The sequence below is a fragment of the Phyllobates terribilis genome, unplaced genomic scaffold, assembly GCF_046119375.1.
Source record: "Phyllobates terribilis strain yellow unplaced genomic scaffold, ASM4611937v1 Scaffold_2__4_contigs__length_985480577, whole genome shotgun sequence".
NCBI lineage: Eukaryota > Metazoa > Chordata > Amphibia > Anura > Dendrobatidae > Phyllobates > Phyllobates terribilis.
Genome location: NW_027362762.1, coordinates 74,957,289 through 74,980,801, shown reverse-complemented (window position 1 = coordinate 74,980,801; position 23,513 = coordinate 74,957,289). Strand labels below are relative to the sequence as shown.

Below are 23,513 nucleotides of genomic sequence, written 5' to 3'. Positions count from 1 at the left end.
AAAATGTTTTATATATATACATATATATATATATATATATATATATATATATATATATAACAAACTATAAATGTACATAAAAAATAAATAAAAATGATGATATATATTAAATCACAAGTTTGGCATCTTTGGACTCATACTGACCTGGAGAATTGTGTTACTGGGACATTTTTTTCTGCTCAATGTATTCTGTAAAAAGAAAACCCCAAAAACAATGATGGATTTGCATTTTTTAAACTTTTTCAGCGCACTTGGATTGAAAACCACAAGTCGTCAAGAACAAAATATGCCTTTATATGACAAAGTTGTTGGAAAAAATAAAAAAGTTATGGCTCTTAGAAGAAAGAAAGAAAGAAAGGGGTTAATAAATAGCGGTGTACGGCATAGGTGTGCTGCCCCCTCGCCGCGGAGATGCCGGCCGCCCCTTCCCGGTCACCGACACTTCCCGACACTTGTCGGCTCTGCTGCTCCCACAGGAGAGTGAGGGGCGTGGTTAATGGCAGAGTCTCCGCCCTTCGCCTGGGACTTATCCCTAAGGTGGGCGTGGTCTATGGTTGATCACGTGTCCAGGGAAAAAGTTTTGCGGTCCCAGCGGGATGTGAGGAAAGTTTTCTGGTAGTTGGAGCAGAGCGGACGGAGCGGGGCCCGGGAGATGAGCGGAGTGTGAGCCCCCGACCACCACCGTAGCACCACGACCCCACTCACCCCCGCCGCAGTCATGGATACCGGAGCCCAGCAGCAGCAGAACTCCTCGTCCGCCCCGCAGCCGCCTCCTGCCGGACACCAGATCGTGCATGTCCGGGGGGACTCGGAGACCGACCTGGAGGCGCTCTTTAATGCGGTCATGAACCCCAAAACCGCCAACGTGCCCCAAACCCTGCCCATGAGGATGAGGAAGTTACCGGACTCCTTCTTCAAGCAGCCGGAGCCCAAGTCCCACTCCCGGCAGGTACTGGCCGTGCAGGGCGCTGGGAGGGGGCTGGGGGGATCACTGCGATCTAAGGGGTCTCTGCCAGCTGCAAAGATGGACAACTTATTTCTCTCTACTTGGTGGAAAACCCCATTTCCCCCCACAGTCCTCCCTCTGCACATAGAGAGCCCTGTTATTATCAGGGTCCGAGCTGCCCCTGCACAAATACAGCCCTGCACTATTGCACCCAGAGGCCTGGAGCAATCACTGCCCCCTAGTGCTGGATGCCCTAGCCCCCCCCCCCCCCTAGTGCTGGATGCCCTAGCTCCCCCCCCCCTAGTGCTGGATGCCCTAGCCCCCCCCCCCCCTAGTGCTGGATGCCCTAGCCCCCCCCCCCCTAGTGCTGGATGCCCTAGCCCCCCCCCCCCTAGTGCTGGATGCCCTAGCCCCCCCCCCCCTAGTGCTGGATGCCCTAGCCCCCCCCCCCCCCCTAGTGCTGGATGCCCTAGCCCCCCCCCCCCCCTAGTGCTGGATGCCCTAGCCCCCCCCCCCCCCCTAGTGCTGGATGCCCTAGCCCCCCCCCCCCCTAGTGCTGGATGCCCTAGCCCCCCCCCCCCCTAGTGCTGGATGCCCTAGCCCCCCCCCCCCCCTAGTGCTGGATGCCCTAGCCCCCCCCCCCCCCTAGTGCTGGATGCCCTAGCCCCCCCCCCCTAGTGCTGGATGCCCTAGCCCCCCCCCCCTAGTGCTGGATGCCCTAGCCCCCCCCCCCCCTAGTGCTGGATGCCCTAGCCCCCCCCCCCTAGTGCTGGATGCCCTAGCCCCCCCCCCCCTAGTGCTGGATGCCCTAGCCCCCCCCCCCTAGTGCTGGATGCCCTAGCCCCCCCCCCCCTAGTGCTGGATGCCCTAGCCCCCCCCCCCCTAGTGCTGGATGCCCTAGCCCCCCCCCCCTAGTGCTGGATGCCCTAGCCCCCCCCCCCCCAGTGCTGGATGCCCTAGCCCCCCCCCCTAGTGCTGGATGCCCTAGCCCCCCCCCCCCTAGTGCTAGATGCCCTAGCCCCCCCCCCCCTAGTGCTGGATGCCCTAGCCCCCCCCCCCCCTAGTGCTGGATGCCCTAGCCCCCCCTAGTGCTGGATGCCCCCCCCTAGTGCTGGATGCAAATGTCATCTTGTCTGTTACTTTTTGATTTCCTTTTGATTTGCTACATCAAGTGTAAATATTTGGAAGTTGTGTATGTGTGTATGTGTGTGTGTGTATGTGTGTATGTATGTATGTGTATATATATATATATATATATATCTATCTATATATATATATCTATCTACTGTTTGCGGAACTGTAAGTCCCAGAATGCTGCACTGGTAGCAGGTTTATCAGGACGTGACGGGACTGATAGTTTCACAGCATATATATATATTATAGTTGTATGCACATATGTATGTTCTAATATATATATATATATATATATATATATATATATATATATATATATATATATATATATATATATATATATATATATATATATGTGTACAACCACAGCAATATATATATATATATTTTATAGATATATTTTGGTGTTCGTGGCTACGTCTGTGGCCTGTGCTCTGCAATCTCTGCCTTTCTCTGGGGTCAGTGCAATTTTTTTTTTTCTTTCCAACTTTGTAGCCAAAGGCAGTGAGTGCAGCAGAGGTGGTGGTGGGGGGTGGAGAAGTTGCATGTAGAGTCCTGTTCACTCCCACATGTGAGAGTCAGGGTGTGGGGGAGGAGAGCGGCTCTGCTGTACACTGTGGGTCCTGTGTAGTAATGGTGATCTGGAAGTCATTTATTAATAGCTTTATATGGTTGTTCTCAAGCTGCCTCTGATCTTTTCTTCGCTCAGCCTTGAAGACGTAACCCCTTCAGTGCTGGATTCTGCCTTCTTGCTGCCCTCTTTTCTTTTCCGTTTTTTTTTTTTTTTTTTTACCGTATTCCGTGTGTAGTACTTGTTTGTATTTTTTTTTATTGTGTTTGAGTTTCTTACGGGTTTTTTTTTTTTGCTTGCAACTCTGAATTGGGCGAGCAGGCTCTGCTGGAGACTGAGAGAGGCTGATGTGCCAGGGATTGAAATGCGTCTAGACGGAAAAAACTGAAACGTGTGTATGTGTATAAAAATAAGAATATGCCCAAATACGGGAACAAAAAGTATATGATAGTAAAACTGCACTAAAGTCTGCACTTACGTCCTCCTCCGTCATCTGATAAAATATATATTAGTTCCTCTGTAGGACTAAATCAGGGTTATGAGTATAGGGGGTGCAGAGTTAGCAGTCACAACTACTGCCCCCAAGGGGCCTCCCGGCTACATGAGATGACACCACTACTATAAATAGCATATTGCAATTTGGGAAGGGGCAGTTACAGATTATTATTATTTTTATTTTTTTTTTTACATCAGGGCTCAGGACCGGTTCTAGGAAATGTTCCTGGAAATGATTGTAAGGAAACTGTCATGGCAGTGTAGAACAATCTGCATTTTATACTTTGTCAATGGTGGAAAATATTAGTAGGGAATGCAATGGTTAGAGAAAAATATGGATGTCCACATTGCACTGCACGATATCTGATAAGACCAATCGGTTGCATATCCGCAGCATATGAAAATCAGTCTGTATTTTACAGCTGTGAATAGTTTGCATCCGATGTGTCCCTTGTGAATGGACCCTAGAGAGGTTTTCTGCAGCTTGTTTTAACTTCCATGGGGTCTACCTCCGACATTATCGTAATTTCTTTCACCCATGCCAGTGACGTGATGTCCATAGTGATGTCACAAGCTGGTCCACTATTGACTGTCGGAGTCGCACAATACCGGAACGGACTACTTACAGGCACCAAGTAAGCTTGGTCGTGTAACTGGTGCTATGTATATTGTGCCACTGTAAGTCCCCTATTTCAGGTTGGAATATGAATAGCAAAGCACCCTAAGGAGAACAGAAGGATCAGGTTTTGAAATCCAAAATACTGGATCCTTCATTCCTCCGGTGAAGACTCAAGAAGCCACAATTACTTCCCATAGTCAGCTGTTGGCACCGGCGTTTCCGGCTATGCCTGACTTTTGTGTGTCCCCATAGTACATGCGACTCCGCTGTCTACATCTTAGTGGAGCGTCCACACGGGTCTGATCTGCAGATTTTCCCTTCGTATTACCAATGGTAAAACCCTCGGTGAGTTCCAGATCCTCAGCATAGGTCAATGGTTGTGGAAAATTTTGATCATTGGGTAAAATTTTCTAAAAGCTCAGCCGTTTTCTGAACACAAATCCACATTGGCAGGTTATCTTCATAATCGATCCTGTTTGGTTATACCCTACGTTTCTGCTATAAGACGCAATTGCTACTGCTTAAAAAGTCTGTAAGACCAAACTGGCTGTATGAACTAAGCTAATAGCCTTGTAGGGATTATAAACTATAAAAATTGCACCTTTAGTGTTGAAATCGCTGTCTCTGTTCTGCAGAAACTAAAGTTTTAACCAAATATGCCAATTGGATTGCTCAGTGCACCATTCCACCCACTGGTTTTGCATGTCAGATTAACCTTGGTCTTTGCCTGGAGCAAGCAGAGAAAGCTCAGGCAAGCCAGCGCCATTGAGGGAGGTGAGGGCATACAAAACCAGTGGGCAAAGCAGTGCACTGAGCATCTTCGCTACACCCAGGGTGCGCTCAGGCTGTTGGCCACACCCAGGGTGTATTGAGCATCCCACCTTAATTATCATATGTGATCAAACTTCAGTTTCAGCAGCACAGAGGCACCATTAAAGGTGTTTTTTTTGGTGGGGAAGGGGTAGTCAAAGATATTTATTTGCACCACTTTTTATGTGTAAAACACCTTACAATTTTGCAACTGGGAAGCTGCTTAAAAATTCTTCTGACTTCTAGCACTTTCACGTGAATCCCTGGCACTCTTAATGAAACGGGGCCTGTGTGCTTGGCTCATACTCTGTTTTGGCTGACAAACGCCCTTAAAGGCCCTTTTAGACAAGCCGATAAACTGCTTGTGTAAAAATTTCAGCAATCACCCGTAGGGTGCTAGCTTGTCAGGTGATTCGATTGTCCATGACGACATTAAGATCGTCTTTGTCGGCGGCACATCGTCCTGTGTAATCAGAATGTAATATCAATAATGATGCTATTCTACGCGCACAGAACGATTGTCTTAAAGGGGTTGTCCTGTCTTCTGATAAGTCTGAAGTGACAGTGAGCTGAGCTGTCAGGATACCGGTGACAGTGGCCGGATAGCACTCGCACATGTGATAGTTTATAGGGCCATTCACGTGTCTGTGATTTTTCGTGGTCTACGGAATAGCACGTAGAGACGTCCGATTTTGATCCTTTTGTTGTATCAGAACTGTCAATGCAAGTCTATAGGTCCGTAAAAAAGATCAGACTGCACTCTGACATCCCAGAGTGGTCCGATTTTCATGAACCGTGACATAAAAGAAGGTGTAGAAACTTTTTTTTTTTTCTCGCTCCACGTACAAGAAAAAATTGATGACACTTGGACCACACTCGGTTCGTTTTTCTTGTACTTGCAGAAAACTGGGTGTCTGAATGAGGTCCTATTACACAGATCCATCTGATTGTCCATTCTTTTGTGCTCATCTACCTTTAGCAATTATCTCTGTCCCTGACACTGGCCCTTTAAAGTTCACAGTTTATAGTTTACAGATTGGAAATGCTACAATGTTACCAAATAGTAAATATTTATTGTTACAATATGTTATATCACAGGATAAATGTTTTTGTTACCTTGTATCTTTTCCAAGGGGAAATGACAGTGATTTAAAAGGGAGAAAAAAAAACAAAAACCTAGTGATTGTTTTGCACAAGGCTGGTTGCTGGCTGCTGGTTTTCCCATTGTTGGCCCCTGGGTGGAACGCAGGAGGGAACACATCCAGGAGGAGGGGCCGGCCATTTAAAAGAAGATGGAAGTATAGGAATGTTTCCAGGACTAGAAGGGAAGTGCAAAGCTGGAGTGATGACTTCTCTAGTGTTACAGCTAGAAGCTAAAATAAATGCAGGAATATTTTATATCAGTTCTGTGGATATATGATATGTAGCAGAGCTGAGTTTGTTATTTAATTGTTTCCTTTGTGAATCGTGATAACTAAGATTACTTAAAAACACAAAGTTGAGACAAATAACAAACTCCACTTTGCTGCATCTGTGTTTTGCATTGGGAGCAGCCTGTAGATTTGTACACTGGCGTCTGGGGGGTTGTGGATGGAGGAGGGAACGTTCCCTCCTCCTCCCCCCTTCAAGTTGATCATCACACAAAACTTTTTCCTCTGCCATGGCCACCCAGGATCAGTGCTACAAAAGCAAAGCTGTGATTTGTCATCACACCCAGCGCTTGTTAAAGCTCCTTCTCCTGGATAAATACAACTTTCATCTACTGCAGGACATTTCCATAATGATTCACACTTTCCTAAATGGCAGAACTTCCAGCTTTATTGTTCCGGGTTTCCTTCCCATGCTGGATTTTTTTTTTTTATTATTCTAATTTACAATATAAAACTTTGAGTTTCAGATGGATACTAAACTTAAAAGGGAGAAAAAAAGTGCCGCTAATATCCGTCCCCCTTCTGGATGTGAATCATCGCAATAGAAGACTATGGGCTCGTTCACACTGGCATAAAAATCAGATTAGTGCGATCCAATCAAAGATAAGATATCTCTCGGATCAATGCGGCAGTGCTTATCTGCGGATTTGTTCTCTGCTCTATTTGGCATGCTGCGATTTCACTGCAAATTCGGACACTGCGAGGGGAAAAAAAAATCTCACTCCGTACGGACCATCAGTATAGCGTCTGATTTTTACGGATACATTACAATTCTGTAGCAAAAAAAAAGCTGGTCCTGTAAATGATAGCTGCTGAGTAAAAAAAACGGATTGTACACATATGACAAGTGAAAAAAAAATTGACTCACTCTCTTGGATGAGAATGGGATTTTTTTTAATACCCTTGTGTGAGCGAACCCCAAGACAGAAAGTAATGGTTAAGGGGGGCAGATGGTTTACTGTCGTTTATTTAATTGGAAAAAAAACAGCATTTTACTTCTCGGGGTACGCGCACATGACCTCTTTTTCCGCCTGAAAAAAGCGCTAAAAAAAAAAAAAAAAAAAAAAGAATGCACATATGCACTGCAATGTAAAAATGACTTGCTGTGCGGATGTTCTGTTTTTTCGCGACTCTTTTAACCAATTCAGATTTCCAAAGCGGTTAAAAGAAGTGTAGGCTTACCCTTGTTACCCCCGTAATGCTATGCTGTATTATGTAGATAAGGGGTCCGCACCCTGTTCAGGTGTGAGCCCCTCACTATTGAGTTAATGGGGGGGGCCTTTAATCAGCCTTAGGGCTCATGCAGACCATATTTTCAGTCCGAGTGCGATCTGACAAAACATCAGATAGCACTCGGACCAATGTTCTTTTATGTCATATGTCCAATTTTATTTTTTTTTTTTCCTCTGACTGAGTCAGTCTGAGGAAGAAATCGCAGCATTCCCGAGTTTGTTCAGGTTGCACTCAACCATGCAAGTCAAGGAGTCAGTGGAAACCATCGGATGACATCTGAGTGCAGTCTGGTTTCCGCAGACGCATAGAATGGAGACATATTTTTTCCCCATCTTTTCCTCATCTGTGAGAATCTGATCATACTTTTATAATCAGCCGGATTTTCTCGGATGAGAGAATAAACGCTCGTCTGCACCTGCTCATAGGCCTCATTCAAACGTACAATTTTAGTCTAATTTTGGTTTTCATGGATGGCACTTGTACCTATGATAGTCTATGGGGCCATTCACATGTCCATGATTTTTTACAGAAAATTCTGGAGACGTTTGTGATTTTGATCTGAGGGTTGGATTAAAATGGTCAATGCAAGTCTATGGATCAGTGAAAAAACCAGACCGCCCTTGCATGCCTGACACAAACTGTCAGACAGAAGAAGGTGGAGAAACGTTATTTTTTTTTTCTGATGACACTTGGACCACACGGATCAAAATAATTGGTCTGTTTTTTTCTCGTATGTGAGAAAATGGGAATGAGGCCTTATGGGTGGTAGTAAGATGACGGTATATGGTGCTGGTTGCTGCTGATTAATCAAATGGGCAAAATGAGTAGAAAATGATCAGCAAAGGCCATAAGATGCCCAGCAATGGCTAATAATCTCTAACTTTGACCCATGAGGACTACTTTACAAACAGCTGTATATGGTGATTACATGGGACTGACAAATATGAGTCCTAGACCTAAAAATCAGCCTTCTGTCCATGTGTTAATAGTAAAGTCTGGAGTTATTGGTTAAATAATAAAAGATATTAAATAGTAAAACTCTGCTTTTGGTTATTTTGATCTGTTTCCTAAGGATGTGTTCACACGTGGCATTATTTGGCGGAGATTTTCAAAATCTCATTCACCTTGCTGCTTACTGTATCATCCCTGCCGCTTTCCCACGTCATGCACCTTCGGAAAAATTGGGCTAAAATAAGAGTTAAGCAAAATGAACTGTTGGACCGTAATCCAGTAGCCACATCAGTAGTCCATGGCTGCCAACCAGAGCCCTGCAAGCCTCCTCCTACCTGCTGGCATCTCTTATGATCAATGGGCGAGGAGCGACGTCATGCGTCACGCAGCAATGATGTTGCGCTGAACCTACTAATCAAGAAGAGGTGCCGGGATGCCAGCAGATCACAGGCGGCAGTCATGGATTACCGGCTGTTGGGCCAGGATCCTGCCAATCTTTTTGCTCCACTCTACTCAAAATACATTTCAGACTGCATCAGCCAAAATTTTTTTGTTTTTTTTTCAGCCAATGATGCAACCATTGCTCGTCATCAGCCAAAAAAACAACATACCCCAACGATGTTTTGCACAATAACTACTATTGTTTCAGTCATCGTCCGAAATAAACAGTCGATGATCGTTACGGTCAACATGGCCATTTTGGCCTACTTTTAGCTAATGTCTATGGGCAACCTTACATTTATGACTTTTTGGGGAAGCTCTACAGAAGATAACCCTCATGGCCTCTGTTTATAACTTGGCTTTGCCAGACATATCTTCAAAGCCTAGACCTTATTGACTTGAGTTGTCACATTTCCACCATGGTGTTCCATAATTGATGGCAAGAATTTTGCTGTAGACCCGTGGTCCACAACCAGTGGCTCATAGCTTGTGACCCCTGATGTGTGGTTCTCAACTGTATGCTCAGGCGAGTGTCACTCATCTGTATAGGTGTCTGCAGGGGTCATTAGTACTTGTGAGGGGGACATTTAGGGGGTCATTAGTACCTGTGAGGAGGACATTTAGGGGGTCATTAGTACTTGTGAAGGGGACATTTAGGGGGTCGTTAGTACTTGGGAGGGGGGACCTTTAGGCGGTCATTAGTACTTGGGAGGGGGGACCTTTAGGCGGTCATTAGTACTTGGGAGGGGGGACCTTTAGGCGGTCATTAGTACTTGGGAGGGGGGACCTTTAGGCGGTCATTAGTACTTGATTAGAAACACTTGGAACATTATTTTTTAAGGTGGCACTGGGGAAATTATTACTTTTATAAGACTGTGGCAAGGCATTTATTACTTTTATAAGGGGTTGCAAAGAGAATTATCTTCAAATGGGCAAAAAAGGGAGCCACTACTATTTCTTCGCATAGAATTTGGCTCACAACCATCTCTCAGAACTTAAAATGTCTCTTGTGTTAAGAAAGTTTGGGGATACTTGCTGTGAAGTATTTTTGGTGTTAAAAAAGTTGCTCAACTGTTATATGGGTTATGTTTTGTTCAATTATAACTTCTGATATTGTAGTTATTACCCCTATACATTGTGGATTTATTGTTGATGTCCCTATAGAAAGGTCTGCTAAGATTTTGTGGGGTGTTATAGGCTTCATGTATCCAGTCGTACGTGTATATATTATACCGCTGTTCTGTGCTCACGTTCAGAATTTACAGCAGAAAGTATTTTTACAGTACAGTATTTTTTTTATTTTTTTTATGCCTTTCATTAAAATGCTGGAAGAATTGATGTGAAACTACTTCAAATCAGCAAGGAAAAATAAGCATTGTGTGAATGAGACTTCAGGAATCTCATTCACTTTGCTGGTACTGTAAAACCCTGCGTATTTCATGGAAAACTGCAATGTATGCACATAGCCTAAGAGCGTTGGAAAAATGAAGGCCGCATTGTGAAGCTTCCTGAATATAGAAATGGCTAATGTTAGATTGGGGCATGGTATGATGACGCTGAAGATCCACCAAAGTCAGCCAGAAGTGGACCTGGCATGAGACACGAAGAGATCCACCATAAGTGCTCATTCCTGCATCTAAAACCAAATCTAAACAGGCTGCAAGTCCGGACCCGCCACCAAGGAAGTGAGACATGAAAAATCACCTCCCAAATCTACAACTAATGATACAGGCCTCTCCAGTATGAAGGAGACCATACCCCTTGGGCTTTTTCATCTTGTTTTTGGCTACCTTTGAGCTTTTCCTGATGTCTGTGGCACTATTACCCAAGCACTGAGCATCATCATTATTTTGCAATTTTTTGATGACCATTTTTCTTTTCTTTTGTCTCTTGGTATTCATTGATGATTTTTTTTTTTTTTTTTTTTAATGCCAATGTCATCAAAATGGTGCACGTTGTTCCTGAATTTGGGAACAGAAACAAGGACACACTATTTTTGTTCTTAACCTGTTTTGCTCCTCTTTAGTGCAAAAAAAGGCGTGTTACTGTAAAATACTGCAAAGTTTGCTCCAAAGTTTTCAGCGTACATAATAAGTCACTTCAGGGGGGAAGATGACTGGAGTACGTTAGGACAAAAAGTTGCAAATGATTGTTCAAAAACATCTGAAAACCTTATACCCTATCACACAGTGGCGAACTAAAAGAAAACAAAAATAGACCAACACACAAAGTGACTTTGTAAAAAAGCGTAAGAAATAAGATGAATATGGCACAAAAAAAAGCAAAACACTAAAATCTTAGCAAAATAACAGGCGATAATGAATTGTGTCCAAAGTCCCTCTGCACATTAAAACCTAATAGGCTTCACTCTTGTATACAAGTCCTGAGTATGCCAAAGGATGCCTTTAGACCTATGTAGAGTGCATGACGGGCCCGTGGGGACTCTTACAGCCAAAAATTATCATCAGCGCCTCCAATACTCCCCCATACATATTAGATGAACGTAAGCCAAACCCACCATTTTTGTCAGGACCGGAAGACTATCGAACGATGTTGGGTTAGAGAAGAATCAGTCGATAGGAATTTTGATGGTCAATCCTTGTGTTCTTGGGAGGGATAAGCCACTGCCAGGGGAGCAATTTTCTCCTCTCCACTCTCCCCATACCCTGAGCACTCGTGTATGAGGTAGTTGGGAGAGATGACTGTTGGCTGAACGTTCTTTCAGCTGATAGTTGTGTATTGAAGTCCACTACTGGGGGCTTGAAGAAAAGTATTGTATATAAGATGAAGCTTTGTGTAGGTTATATTTTTGAGTGCCCTAGAATTCATCACAATATATCACCATATTCAGACATGTCTAATTCTTTAATCACTTGTAAGCTGGCCATTCACATTAGATGGCTGTTGTCCGACAGCCATCTTGACAAGTCTCTGAACTACACAAGAACGTTCGTTCGCCCAAGCTCTCCTTTCTCCAAGAGAACCACCGACAGATGTCTTTTCCAACAACTTATCTCCAGAAGAACAGTACGTTCAGCAGTCCGGAACTGGACATGCCTGATCGACATCTCCCACAGTTATCAGTTGTTGGCCAAAGCCATCGATATTGACTGTACACTAGACATCAGTCTAAAGTGTATGGGGGTCTTAAGACACCACTACAAGTATAGAGATTTTGTCTAGGGCTACTTGATTCTCGGTATTTTTGCTCAAATTGCAGGATCACATAGGTCGTATAAGACTATCATCGCCTGTTGGGTCGCTGTAGTTCTATGACTTCACTCTGTGATGTAGGTGAGAACGGATTTTCAGATTTTCTTACTGTTATACTTTTCCCAGTTGGCAGCAGGATTTGATGACCCGCTGGTACTTGTGTACTTGTTTCCTTCCCTTTAGTGAAGTTTCCTGTTTGCTAATGAAGCTTACATTGTGTTGAGAACCGATGAAGCCATTAGGGCTTGTCCAGAGTCGCTGTAATGCTCCCAATGAATGGATGAATGTGGACTCTTTACTATAGTATTTCCTTTCCCTGGCTAGTGGAACAGTTTCCATGTCTTGCACTGATGAGGGGTAACAAGCCAGGAGCAGCATGCATGTATCAGAGTAAATGTCTCTAGAATTGTATACGGTTTTATGAGTAAAACATGGTGACTTTTTTTTGAGAACCAGTGCTCCTTTTTTCCATGAGCTGTGTCTGATATTGCAATGCAGCCATGTTTTACTAACTTGGTACAACCTCTCCAGCCCTCCACCTGTTGGGTCCCTGGGATGGCGTAATTCACAATACATGGGACTCATAGGACCTACTGTAGGAGCCATCACGTTGTTCAGTTTGGTAAACGTCCATTCTTGAAGAATCTTTCTACTCTCGGTGTATGTTTATAATCCTATGATGTGCTTAAGTGGGGGAATGCATTTTGTTACCTACATAACTCAGCAACCAATTTCTGAAGAATAACACCTTTGCATCCTCACAGGCCAGCACGGACGGTGGATCTGCGGGGGCGTTGACTCCTCAGCATGTTCGCGCACACTCCTCTCCAGCCTCCCTGCAGCTTGGCGCCGTCTCCCCAGGAGCTCTTTCTCCACAAGGAGTGGTTTCTACCCAAGGACCTGCCCCTCCAAATCCGCATCTTCGACAGTCGTCTTTTGAAATTCCGGACGATGTCCCCCTGCCTCCGGGATGGGAGATGGCCAAAACTCCATCGGGACAAAGATATTTTCTGAAGTGAGTCAATTCTATCTGTGCTTTTTGCAGCTGTCTATTCAACTTTTATATGTGCATTAATGTTTGATATGCCTTTTTTTTACTTTTTCTTTATACATTTGCCAGAATAGATTAGTATCCTGGAAAATGTCGGTGATCAGAGGGTGCCGGGCAGTGCGGAGGTGTGATGGATATCATTATGATTGCACCATAATAATAGAATAAGCAAATGAATACAATTATATTATATATATATACTGGGCAGTGTGGTGTTCTCGCCTGTGACCGTTTAGGCTGGGCCTGGTATTAATTGTTCATTGGGCACAGGAGTTTCCGCTTGCACCTTGGTCATTGATGCTGGGAGTGGCGCCGCCATGATTTCATCACTGCGAGAAGTTGGCATCGTAAAATGTGATATGTTATTTTTGGATCATGATATGTATTCTTAATTAGAATGTGAACATGTAGGGATTAATTATCAAAGTAATTGAATGACACTGAGTTAGGATTTCACCTAAAGCATTTTTTTTTCTACCAAAAATATTTGTAGAAAAGCATGCTCTTGCTGCTTATATCCCACACACAAAAAAAAAAGAAAAGAAAACCGCTTTTGATGCACATACCGATCTAATATGTCCAGGAACTGTTTTAATGTTCATGCTTTGTAACTTGCCATTTTTGCTTTTTGAGTGGATGGTTCCTCTTCACCAGCATTCTGCCAGCACTGTAGGTGCCTGGATGCCCTTTCTAGCATGCATAGCACCAACCATCATCCAATGGCCTGCCTGTCCAGAACTGAAAGCCCGCCTCGCTTATGGTGTTTGGCAAAGACCCACCCCCACTTAAACTTGCCTTCTCTGCTGCTATAAGTGGATTTCACTTGACAACAGGCAGCGGACAGCAAGTTATACAGAAGCCGTGTGGTCTCCACTGTGGAGTGATTTTTGCAGTGAAAACTATATAATTTTGAAAACTAAATTCTAGTCCATGATGGGCCTGTGCTTACACCCATGCCACTATTCAGGACTACTATTGTAAAGTAGGGTCCACCAAAGCTTAGGATAAAATTTCAAACACCAACTATTTGTGCTACTGCTATGATTGTGTTACCAAAAATTTTCTGAATATTAAACAAGTTGTTGAGCTCAAAAAGTCTTTAAAATGTAGAATATTCGACTTCAATTAACAAAGTTGGCCCGATCTTCAGATACTATCATGGTTCCAGGTCCCTGTAGATATTCGCCTTTGACACTGGATGGTGTTTACTGCGTCGGCACATCATTGGAGCTGTGTGTGAAGGGGGCTGGCTGACTACTTACTTCAGTAGCAAAGCCAGCCCCCATGCATACAAAGAAGAGGAGGGTTGGCTTTGCTTTTGAAATGAACAATTAGCTAGCCCACTTGACACACCACTATGATGGGGCCACTGGAACTCAGGACTAGAAATTATATCTGAATATCAGGGCACTTTTATCAATTGAAGTGTATTAATGGGTTGTATATTTTGCTATTCTAAAAACATGCAAAGATAATGTTTTTGAGCTGGACAACCACCTTTAAGTAGAGGTCTTGGTCCAGCAGCCAGGTTAACATTCCGTGGGGGCTGGACAGGAGCCCTGTTATGAACCGCCTCCTATTTGCCGTCCTCCGCTACTACTTTTAGCCGGCCTCTTCTGCTTTACACCCCAATGACATTATGCCAGGCCAGCTAATCAAAAGAGGAACCGAGGACGCTGGCAAGTGGGACACAGTTTGCAGGGCTCCTGTCCAGACCCCACGGAATACTGGCCTGGCTGCTGGATCAGGGTCCTGCGACTCTTTGCGCTCATCTCTACCTTTTAAGTCCAGCAAGGTAACAACTACTCTACTCTACACTGCGGTGCTTGTATTCATCCTTTTTTATATGCTCGTTTGTTATCCTCCTAAGAGAAATGTAACCAAGAATTATGAAAACTAGGCAGCTTTTTATTAGCTGTATACTTGAGCAATTGCAGAATTTTAAAGAGGACCATTTTTTAATGTAAAGTGATCACCTCCTCCAATTTGCACCGCTGCAAAGATTCTACAACAGTTTTTCTTTTTCTTCTGCGCCACTCCGTTCCAAAGTTATACCCCTTGGTAATAATGGTGCAAATTTTTCCTTTCAACCAATTGGGCGTGTACCGCAGAAATTTTTATGTGGGCGTGGCTGTGTTTTGATTGGCTGGTGTCACAGGACTAAAGGCAAACGCCCATAGAGAAGTTTTTGTTGTTGGTCGAAGGGAAAACTTGCACCATTTATTACCGGGGAGGGGGGCATAACTTTGAAACGGAGGGGTGCAGAACAAAAATAAAAACTGTTCCAGAATCAGTGCAGTAGCAGCAATTTGAGGAGTTGCTCAATTTAAATTAAAAAATCCAGTGAAAGGTCCTCTTTAAATCCCTAGAAGTCAGATTATTTACTGATCTAATTTTTTTTTAACATTCTTGTGACTTTTGGTTTAGGCCACATGACAGCCCCCATTTTGCTTTATACACTAGGGGTACACCTATGGCTGAGTTTTCTTGAACTTTTCATTATAAATCTCCTTTTAGAGCTATTTTCTTTTAAATACCTGTATAAGTGCACACATATTGATCTTTTTCCTCGCTGGATCTTCCTACACTGCCCTGGTTTCCTTATTAAGGGCTCATGTTTCACCTAGAACAATGAGTAGACTTAGCCGGTAAAGTACACACAAGTCTGGCAAAGTCCTATGCATGAGCGAGAGCGTTTGTTCCCCAGCAGACATCCTAAGTAAATGATTGAATGGACTGCTGGCTGTGAGGGATCAGACCTGATTGAGAAAAGGCCTGGATCTAAACTAGGTTGTTAAGCAAAATAAAGGCAGCTTGGTAAATCTCTCCCTGCTGGGATCACATGCTGGCCTGCCCGGGCGAGAGGCTTAACCCTTCCTCCCTTGGCGGAAAGTTTGTGGTGTTGATGCAATTAAGGGCGAGTCATCCCCAACAATAGGAAATCAGCTTTGCTGCTGTACGGTATAATTGATATGTAATCTCCGCTGTGTAGGAGTTTGTAGATTTTGGAAAAAAAAAATCTGGCTGGAGTTCTAAACTTTAGAAACCACCTTAAAACCTGCAGGGATCTGTCTTCAGGGAGCGTTTACCTGCCTACACGATGTAGGGAAGTAAAAGTTGTTAGGAAATCCCCGTAGGCCGGCTTCACACCTCCCCAACTCGCATGACAGAAATTACACTAATGTATAGAAAACGTTCATTTTATTAGTTAATAATTCAAATCTTAACGAAAATATCCTAATGTTCCACAGAAACCAACTCAAAGCAAAAATTTCGTCCTAAATAACAGTTGACGGGGTACTGTCGGTCAATTGAGTGAAGATGGGGAGGGGAAAATTGACGTAGACTTCCCCTGCCAAGTCGCGGAGGTTGGCACCAGGATAACTCAAATGGCTCTCCCGCTCAATGATGACTGTCCCTAATAAACCCTAAAATGTCCTAAAAACATGACCGAGGGACCCTAGTAGCACCACCTAACATCAATATAGAACCTCAAATGACAACACCAGAGTGGAACCACTAGCTATAAATATATACAGCAACAATAGCCCAAAATTGGACAGTTGGTCTTCTATGATCCTTTTTTTTTTTATTAGGACAGTAAGTCTTACATGGTCCTATTTGAATAGTGATTGAATATTATAAATGGTGGTTTCAATAGATATAGCAGCAAGAAGTGTTAAAGAGCAGTCCTTCTATCCTATAAAGTGTGCATCCCATATGGTATAATATAATCATTACACCACATATACACTGTGTTCCAAATTATTATGCAAATAATATTTTCTCAGATTTTCCCAAATTACCTATATGAATTGCAGTCATTGTAATTTTCCAGTCAAATAACTATTAGAGTACAATTGAAAGGTTTTTGTACAAACTGCCTATGATAACAGTATATTTTTAAAAAAATAAAACACTCAACCTGCACTCAAAATGCATGTTCCAAATTATTATGCACAGCAGAGTTTTCAACCTTTTCATTTTAATAAAGAACAAAAAATGGTCATTTTTGAAATTATAAGCATTAGCAGGTTATTACACAGTGAAATCAAACAGTTTTCAACTCAAAACTTTATTCTAGGTGATGTTACATTTGCACATAGGACCGCTTGTGCGAAAGGAGCTTCTGAACGCTCTCGACCATTGAATTTGTCAGGTTTTGGATGGTTTCTGCTTCAATTGTTTTGCATGAGGACAGAATACCCTCCCAGAGCTGTTGCTTAGATGTGAACTGCCTCCTGCCATCATAGACACTCCTTTTGATGATGCTCCAGAGGTTCTCCATGGGGTTGAGGTCAGAGGAGCATGGGTGCCACACCATAAGTTTGTCCCCTTTTATTCCCATAGCAGCCAGAGATGCAGATGTGTTATGTGCAGCATGAGACGGGGCATTATCATGCATGAAAATGATCTTGCTGCGGAATGCACGGTTCTTCTTGAACCATGGAAGGAAGTGCTGTTTGAGAAACTCAACATACATTATGGAGTTCATCTTTACCCCTTCAGGGATCCTAAAAGGGCCGACAATCTCTCTCCCCATGATTCCAGCCCAAAACATTACTCCACCTCCTTCTTGTTAGCGCCGTAGCCGTGTTTGTATGGGGTGTCCATCAACCAGCCATCCTCCACTCCATCCATCTGGACCATCGAGATCATTTCATGCATGATAATGCCCCATCTCATGCTGCACATAACACATCTGCATCTTTGGCTGCTATGGGCATAAAAGGGGACAAACTTATGGTGTGGCACCCATGCTCCCCTGACCTCAACCCCATTGAGAACCTCTGGCGCATCATCAAAAGGAGTGTCTATGATGGCGGGAGGCAGTTCACATCTAAGCAACAGCTCTGGGAGGGTATTCTGTCCTCATGCAAAACAATTGAAGCAGAAACCATCCAAAACCTGACAAATTCAATGGACGAGAGAGTTCAGAAGCTCCTTTCGAACAAGCGGTCCTATGTGCAAATGTAACATCACCTAAAATAAAGTTTTGAGTTGAAAACTGTTTGATTTCAGTTTGTAATAACCTGCTAATGCTTATAATTTCAAAAATGACAATTTTTTTGTTCTTTATTAAAATGAAAAGGTTGAAAACTCTGCTGTGCATAATAATTTGGAACATGCATTTTGAGTGCAGTTTGAGTGTTTTATTTTTTAAAAAATATCCTGTTATCATAGGCAGTTTGTACAAAAACCTTTCAATTGTACTCTAATAGGTATTTGACTGGAAAATTACAATTACTGCAATTCATATAGGTAATTTGGGAAAATCTGAGAAAATATTATTTGCATAATAATTTGGAACACAGTGTAGTATGTTATGATGTCATGTAGTCCATAGTCAAATTTTTGGTCTGAGTGTTTGTGTAAATTTTATTAATAATTAAAATCTAACATTTTATATATAGTGTAATGTCTGTGATGCAAATTGTAATTTTTTACACTTCTTTGAGGATTTGGTTTTGTCTGTGACACTACACCTCGCCAGTTCATGGTCCCCTGTGCTGACCGTGATGTCCGGAAAGGATGTGTGTCTTGTGATCAGAACCCAACAGGCTTGTAGATGACTGGGAGGCTTTTGAGTTCGGGTCAGGAGACCTGCGGCCGGTCTGTACATGGACCGTGGATATATGAAGTCCAAATCTTCAAAGCCAGTTGTTCATGAAAATGAAGCATTTCTCCCAGAAAATGATTGCAATTACACGTTTTTTCCTTTGTGTGTATTGGAACAACACAAAAAAACAGAGAAAAAGGCAAATTGGACATAATTTCAACCAAAACCCCAAGAATGGGCTGCACAAAATTGTTGCCACTTTTCCAAAATTGTGGGTAAACAACTTTGTTTCAAGCATGTGACGCTCGCTCAATCCCACCTGTGGCAAGTAACAGGTGTGGGCAATATGAAAATCACACCTGAAACCAGATAAACAGGGAAGAAGGAAGAAGTTGGCTCAATATTTGCATTGTGTCTGTGTGCCACACTAATCATGGAGAGGAGAAGAAGAGAACTATCTGAGGACTTGAGAACTAAAATCGTTGTAACCTTGAGATTGTTGATATTTTTCAAGTCCATCTCTAGAGATCTTGATGTTCCTTTGTCCATGGTTCGCAACATAATCAAGAAGTTTACAACCCATGGCACTGTAGTTAACCTCCCTGGAAGTGGACGGCAGAGAAAATTTATATTTTATAATTATTATAAAAAAAAATTATATAATCACAACACAGCCTTGTTCTCCTGAATGTCTGTTGGGTGTACAGTGAGTGACCAGAGGTTGTGCGGGAAGGCGCTGTCCAAAATATTTGTCCTTTCTTACTTGATATCTGCAGGGCCCCCAGCGATCATAATGCTCTGGAACATCCTGTTGATATGAGACCACTGCATTACATAAGATGTATCTGATGGCGTTTTATTTTTATGTATTTTTTTTTTTATTTAAAGTCCTCATAGGGAAACCAGATTCACACTGTCCTACTGTCTGCATCGGGACGCAAATCACAGTCAGTGGCCATCAGCCAGCATGTAATGTTTCTTCATCCATTCGTGATAATTTCCATCCCAGTCTCTACAGACCAAGTGATGTCATTTTATTGCACTGCACAGGTCCAGTCTTCCCGGTTTTCCCAGGATATAGAAGTCGTTACATGTGACAACTCATTTCTTGACTTGATCTGTGTAAATCTGCTCAGATGTCAGTGACCGCAGTGATTACAATTAGCATAATGTGCTTGTTTGTATCCATGGAACGGGTGGGAAGTTGTGTTTAGAAACTGCTTCCTGTCTGAAACGATACCAACTGAAGAACTTTTCCCAGTTAGACTAGGTTCACACTTATGTTGGTGGTTTCTGTGCAACTTGATTGATTTGCTGTAAAAAAAGAAGTGCAGCATGTTTTCCCATCTTCTTCTTTCTCTGTTGAAACGGCAGGCCCTATTAGTGAACTTTTGTAGGTCTTCCGGGAACAGCATGCCAAACTCAAGTCAACAGTTTACATACATTTCATTGGTATTTGGTACCATTGCCCTTAAACTGAATGACTTCGGTCAAACTTTTGGGATATCCTTCCACAAGCTTCTCACAATAGTTGGTCAGAATTTGGGCCAATTCCTCCTGACAAAACTGGTGTATCTGATCCAGGTTTGTAGGTCTCCTTGCTCGTACCTGCCTTTTTAGCTTTGCCCATAAATTTTTCAAAGGATTGAGATCAGGGCTTTGTGATGGCCACTCCAAAACATTGATTTTGTTATCCTTAAGCCACTTTACCATTTTGGCAGTATGCTCCGGGTCATTGTCCATTTGGAAGACCCATTTCCGCCCAAGCTTTAGCTTCCTGGCTGATGTCTTGAGATGTTGCTTCAGTATTGCCACATAATCTTCTTTTCTCATGATGCCATCTATTTAGTGAAGTGCACCAGTCCCTCCTGCAGCAAAACAACCCCACAACATGATGCTGCCACCCCCGTGTTTTACAGTTGGGATGGTGTTTTTAGGCTTCCAAGCTTCTTCCTTTTTTCCTCCAAACGTAACAATGGTCTTTATGCCCAAAAAGTTCAATTTTAGTTTCATCAGACCACAGGACAGGTCTCCAAATATTAAGGTCTATGTTCCTGTGTGCATTTGCAAACATTCATCTGACTTTTTCATGTTTCTTTTGGAGTAATGGCTTCTTCCTGGCAGAGTGGCCTTTCACCCATGTTGATACAGTACTCGTTTCACTGTGGATATTGACAGAATCTTACCAGATTCCGCCATCATCTTCACAAGGTCTTTTTCTTTTGTCCTTGGGTTGATATGCACATGTCGGACCAAACCACGTTCATCTCTGGGACACAGAACCCATCTCCTTCCTGAGCGGTATGATGGCTGGACATTCCCATCTTGTTTGTACTTGAGTATAATTGTTTGTACAGATGAACATGGCACCTTCAGGTATCTTGAAATTGTACCCAAGGATGAGCCAGACTTGTGCAAGTCCACAATTCTCTTCCTGATATCTTGGCTGATTTCTTTAGACTTTCCCATGATACTACACAAAGCACTGTGTTTCAAGTGTGCATTAAAATACATTCACAGGTGTCTCTAACTCAGATGTTGCCAAAAAACCTATCAGAAGCTTCCAAACACATGACATCATCATATGGGCAGTCCAGAATTGTTTAAAGGCATAGTAATCTTAGTGTATGTAAACTTTTGACTTTGCAGTAAGTATTTAAAAATAACCTTAAAACATTCTCTCTCCCCAACCCTAACTCTAAAATGGGAAAGGTTTATTCTGATTTCATGTCAGATATTGAGAAAAACATGCATGTGTCTTTTTTATATAGTGTATGTATGTATGGTTTCCACTGTAGGTGCTGTATGCACAAAACAGTACAATTTTCTTAATGCTTTCTATTTGCAAAACTGCTTTCTTTTTATTTTAGATGCATTGACAGAATAAAAAAAAAATTCATTCCTTATGGATCGCCATTGTAATCCATACATAATTGATCCATACATAAGGGGTGTCTGTTAGATAAAATATACCTAATAACACCACAGCCTTGGCCCGGATATTGGAGGAAATTCACCAAATACTATAGGTGGCGTAAAGATCTACTAATTGACAATTGAAATGGTAGTTTTTAACATTTTTGTTCAATTCTCACATTTTCAATGTATCACAGCTCAAATTTTTTTCATGTTTTTAGGTAAGGGATAATCGTCTACTTTTTTTTTTTAATAATATTTGGAAGCTCACCTTTCTCCTATGTTAAATGTGAGGTTGGGGAACCAATACTGCTCCAATTTTACATTTGACCAAGTGGGGCTTTAGTGCCCTAACCTAAATTTGACTTCCTGTGAGCAGTGGATTATAAAGGCATGTAGAAGATGGGATGAGGTTATAACCTCTAGATAACCACAGAGGTGGCCCGGCCACAGATAAGAGGGCAGGAGCCTTGTGTCCTGTGGCTAATGGAGATTTGAGTTCTTCTTTCTATGTGAGGAGTTGCAGGTTCCGTTGTTGAAATCTGGTTTTCCCGCTTTCTGTCCCCTGGAAACAAAAGATAACTAGCGTCTTGATCTTTTTGTTTATATACAATTGTTAACGACTGTGTGTGGACTTGCATGTAAAGGCCCAAGACAATCGATATCGACAGGTTTGGCCGACAGTCCAATTTTTTTTTTTCGAAATTGGACATGCCAGATCCTTATGTCCCTCAACAAATGATTGTTGAGGGACATAAGGGTCTGGCATGTCCGATTTCATTTTTTTTTCCTGGAGATAAGTGGCCACCAGAGGAGTCTAGCTTCAATTCTGTCATAGAGAACACAGGAGTGCTAAGGTTTATTTTTGGAAGAGGTAGCTCTGCGTTTCTTTTTGTCTGCACAGTGTCCTTTTGATCTTATCTGGACTCTAGAAAGCACTTCCATTTCAAAAATTAAATTGGCAGTAAAAGTGTCTATCAATCCCCTTCCAAACGGCAAATTCCCCCCCCAAGTTTGTTTATCCTGAAATGTGAGTCAAGCTGGAGTCCTCCCTGAGGATCAAGCACTTGATGATCCTTAGTCAGTCGGTGACTCATCCAGAACTGTTATCCTTCTTCCCAAACTCTCGATCCTAATTCCCGACTTCTTGGAAGATGAATGCGAGTGCTTTGGAAGATATAATTACATGTGATCCATACTGTGTAAGCCTATGGATTTACACACCACTTCAGCTAAACCAGCAGATCGTGTGGGAGAATTTTTTTTTCCGTCTTGTATGACAGTCCTGTTCTGTTCTTGCCAGGGTCTTCTCAGGCTGTTCGGGTACAGTGTACTTGGCAAAGCTTTCCGAAATGTTGGATTTCATGCCTGCTTTTGTTAGCAATTTATATTTGGCAAAATAGCTGATGCACGATATCTGTACGTTAGTTATTAACGGCATCCAAAAATTCCACTATTATTGAACCAAGGCGAGATAATTTCCATACTTTCTCCCAGGAGGCATTGCGTGTTACTAGCTAGATGTCCACTGAGAGCCAATACCTGTGGAAGCATATTGAGGTATGTGCACACGACGGCTTTCAGATGCCAAGTTACATGTCAGGAAAATGCTGGCGGTCGTTTTCTTGAAGCACAATCATCGGACATCTTTTTAGACTCTTTGGTGGCGTCTCCGGTGTCGGTCTCTTTGCGCTCTACTTTCGAGTATATAGATCAAGTGGTTTCCAAGCGAAGGCGCCTGATAAACGTGTTACTCGCCAGTTTTCACAAATGTGGAAAACCTTTTGAACAATTAGGCATGGCATATTCCCAGCTAACCAGCATGCACTTGGCTTGTTCCACATGGCCATGTTTTACCATCTAGAATACAGCCGCAATACCCAGTCCTTTATTTTTATTACACTGTTTGTTTTTCCCAAGGGCATCTGTTCATAGAATCAACCCTCCTAAGCCGTCTATATGGCCATGTAGGTCATGGAGAGATTAATAAAATGACACCTTTGATATCTGGTATCTGGATGTCTTATTTCAAAGAAATCCACGTCTTTCATATGTAAATGAGCTGTTAAGATCTATGGGCCGGACATAGATCTCCCCGAGAATCGGCCTCCAGAGCTTATTATAAATGAAAGGAGGTGTTACC

At 42.7% G+C, this 23,513-nt stretch overlaps 1 protein-coding gene across 4 annotated transcripts in view; it reads left to right on the top strand.

Annotated features, from left to right (window-relative positions):
• Positions 1-532: 532 nt before the first annotated feature.
• YAP1 (Yes1 associated transcriptional regulator) overlaps positions 533-23,513 on the top strand; it is a 66,753-nt gene continuing 43,772 nt past the window's right edge. For 2 of the 4 annotated variants that reach the window (XM_073662131.1, XM_073662130.1), the window contains exons 1-2: positions 534-949; positions 12,608-12,858. In XM_073662131.1, the coding sequence (XP_073518232.1) occupies positions 719-949; positions 12,608-12,858 (482 nt within the window). In that variant the 5' untranslated portion in view covers positions 534-718. Of the gene's footprint in view, positions 950-12,607; positions 12,859-23,513 lie in introns of all 4 variants that reach the window. The other 2 variants (XM_073662132.1, XM_073662129.1) reach the window with 2 other exon arrangements.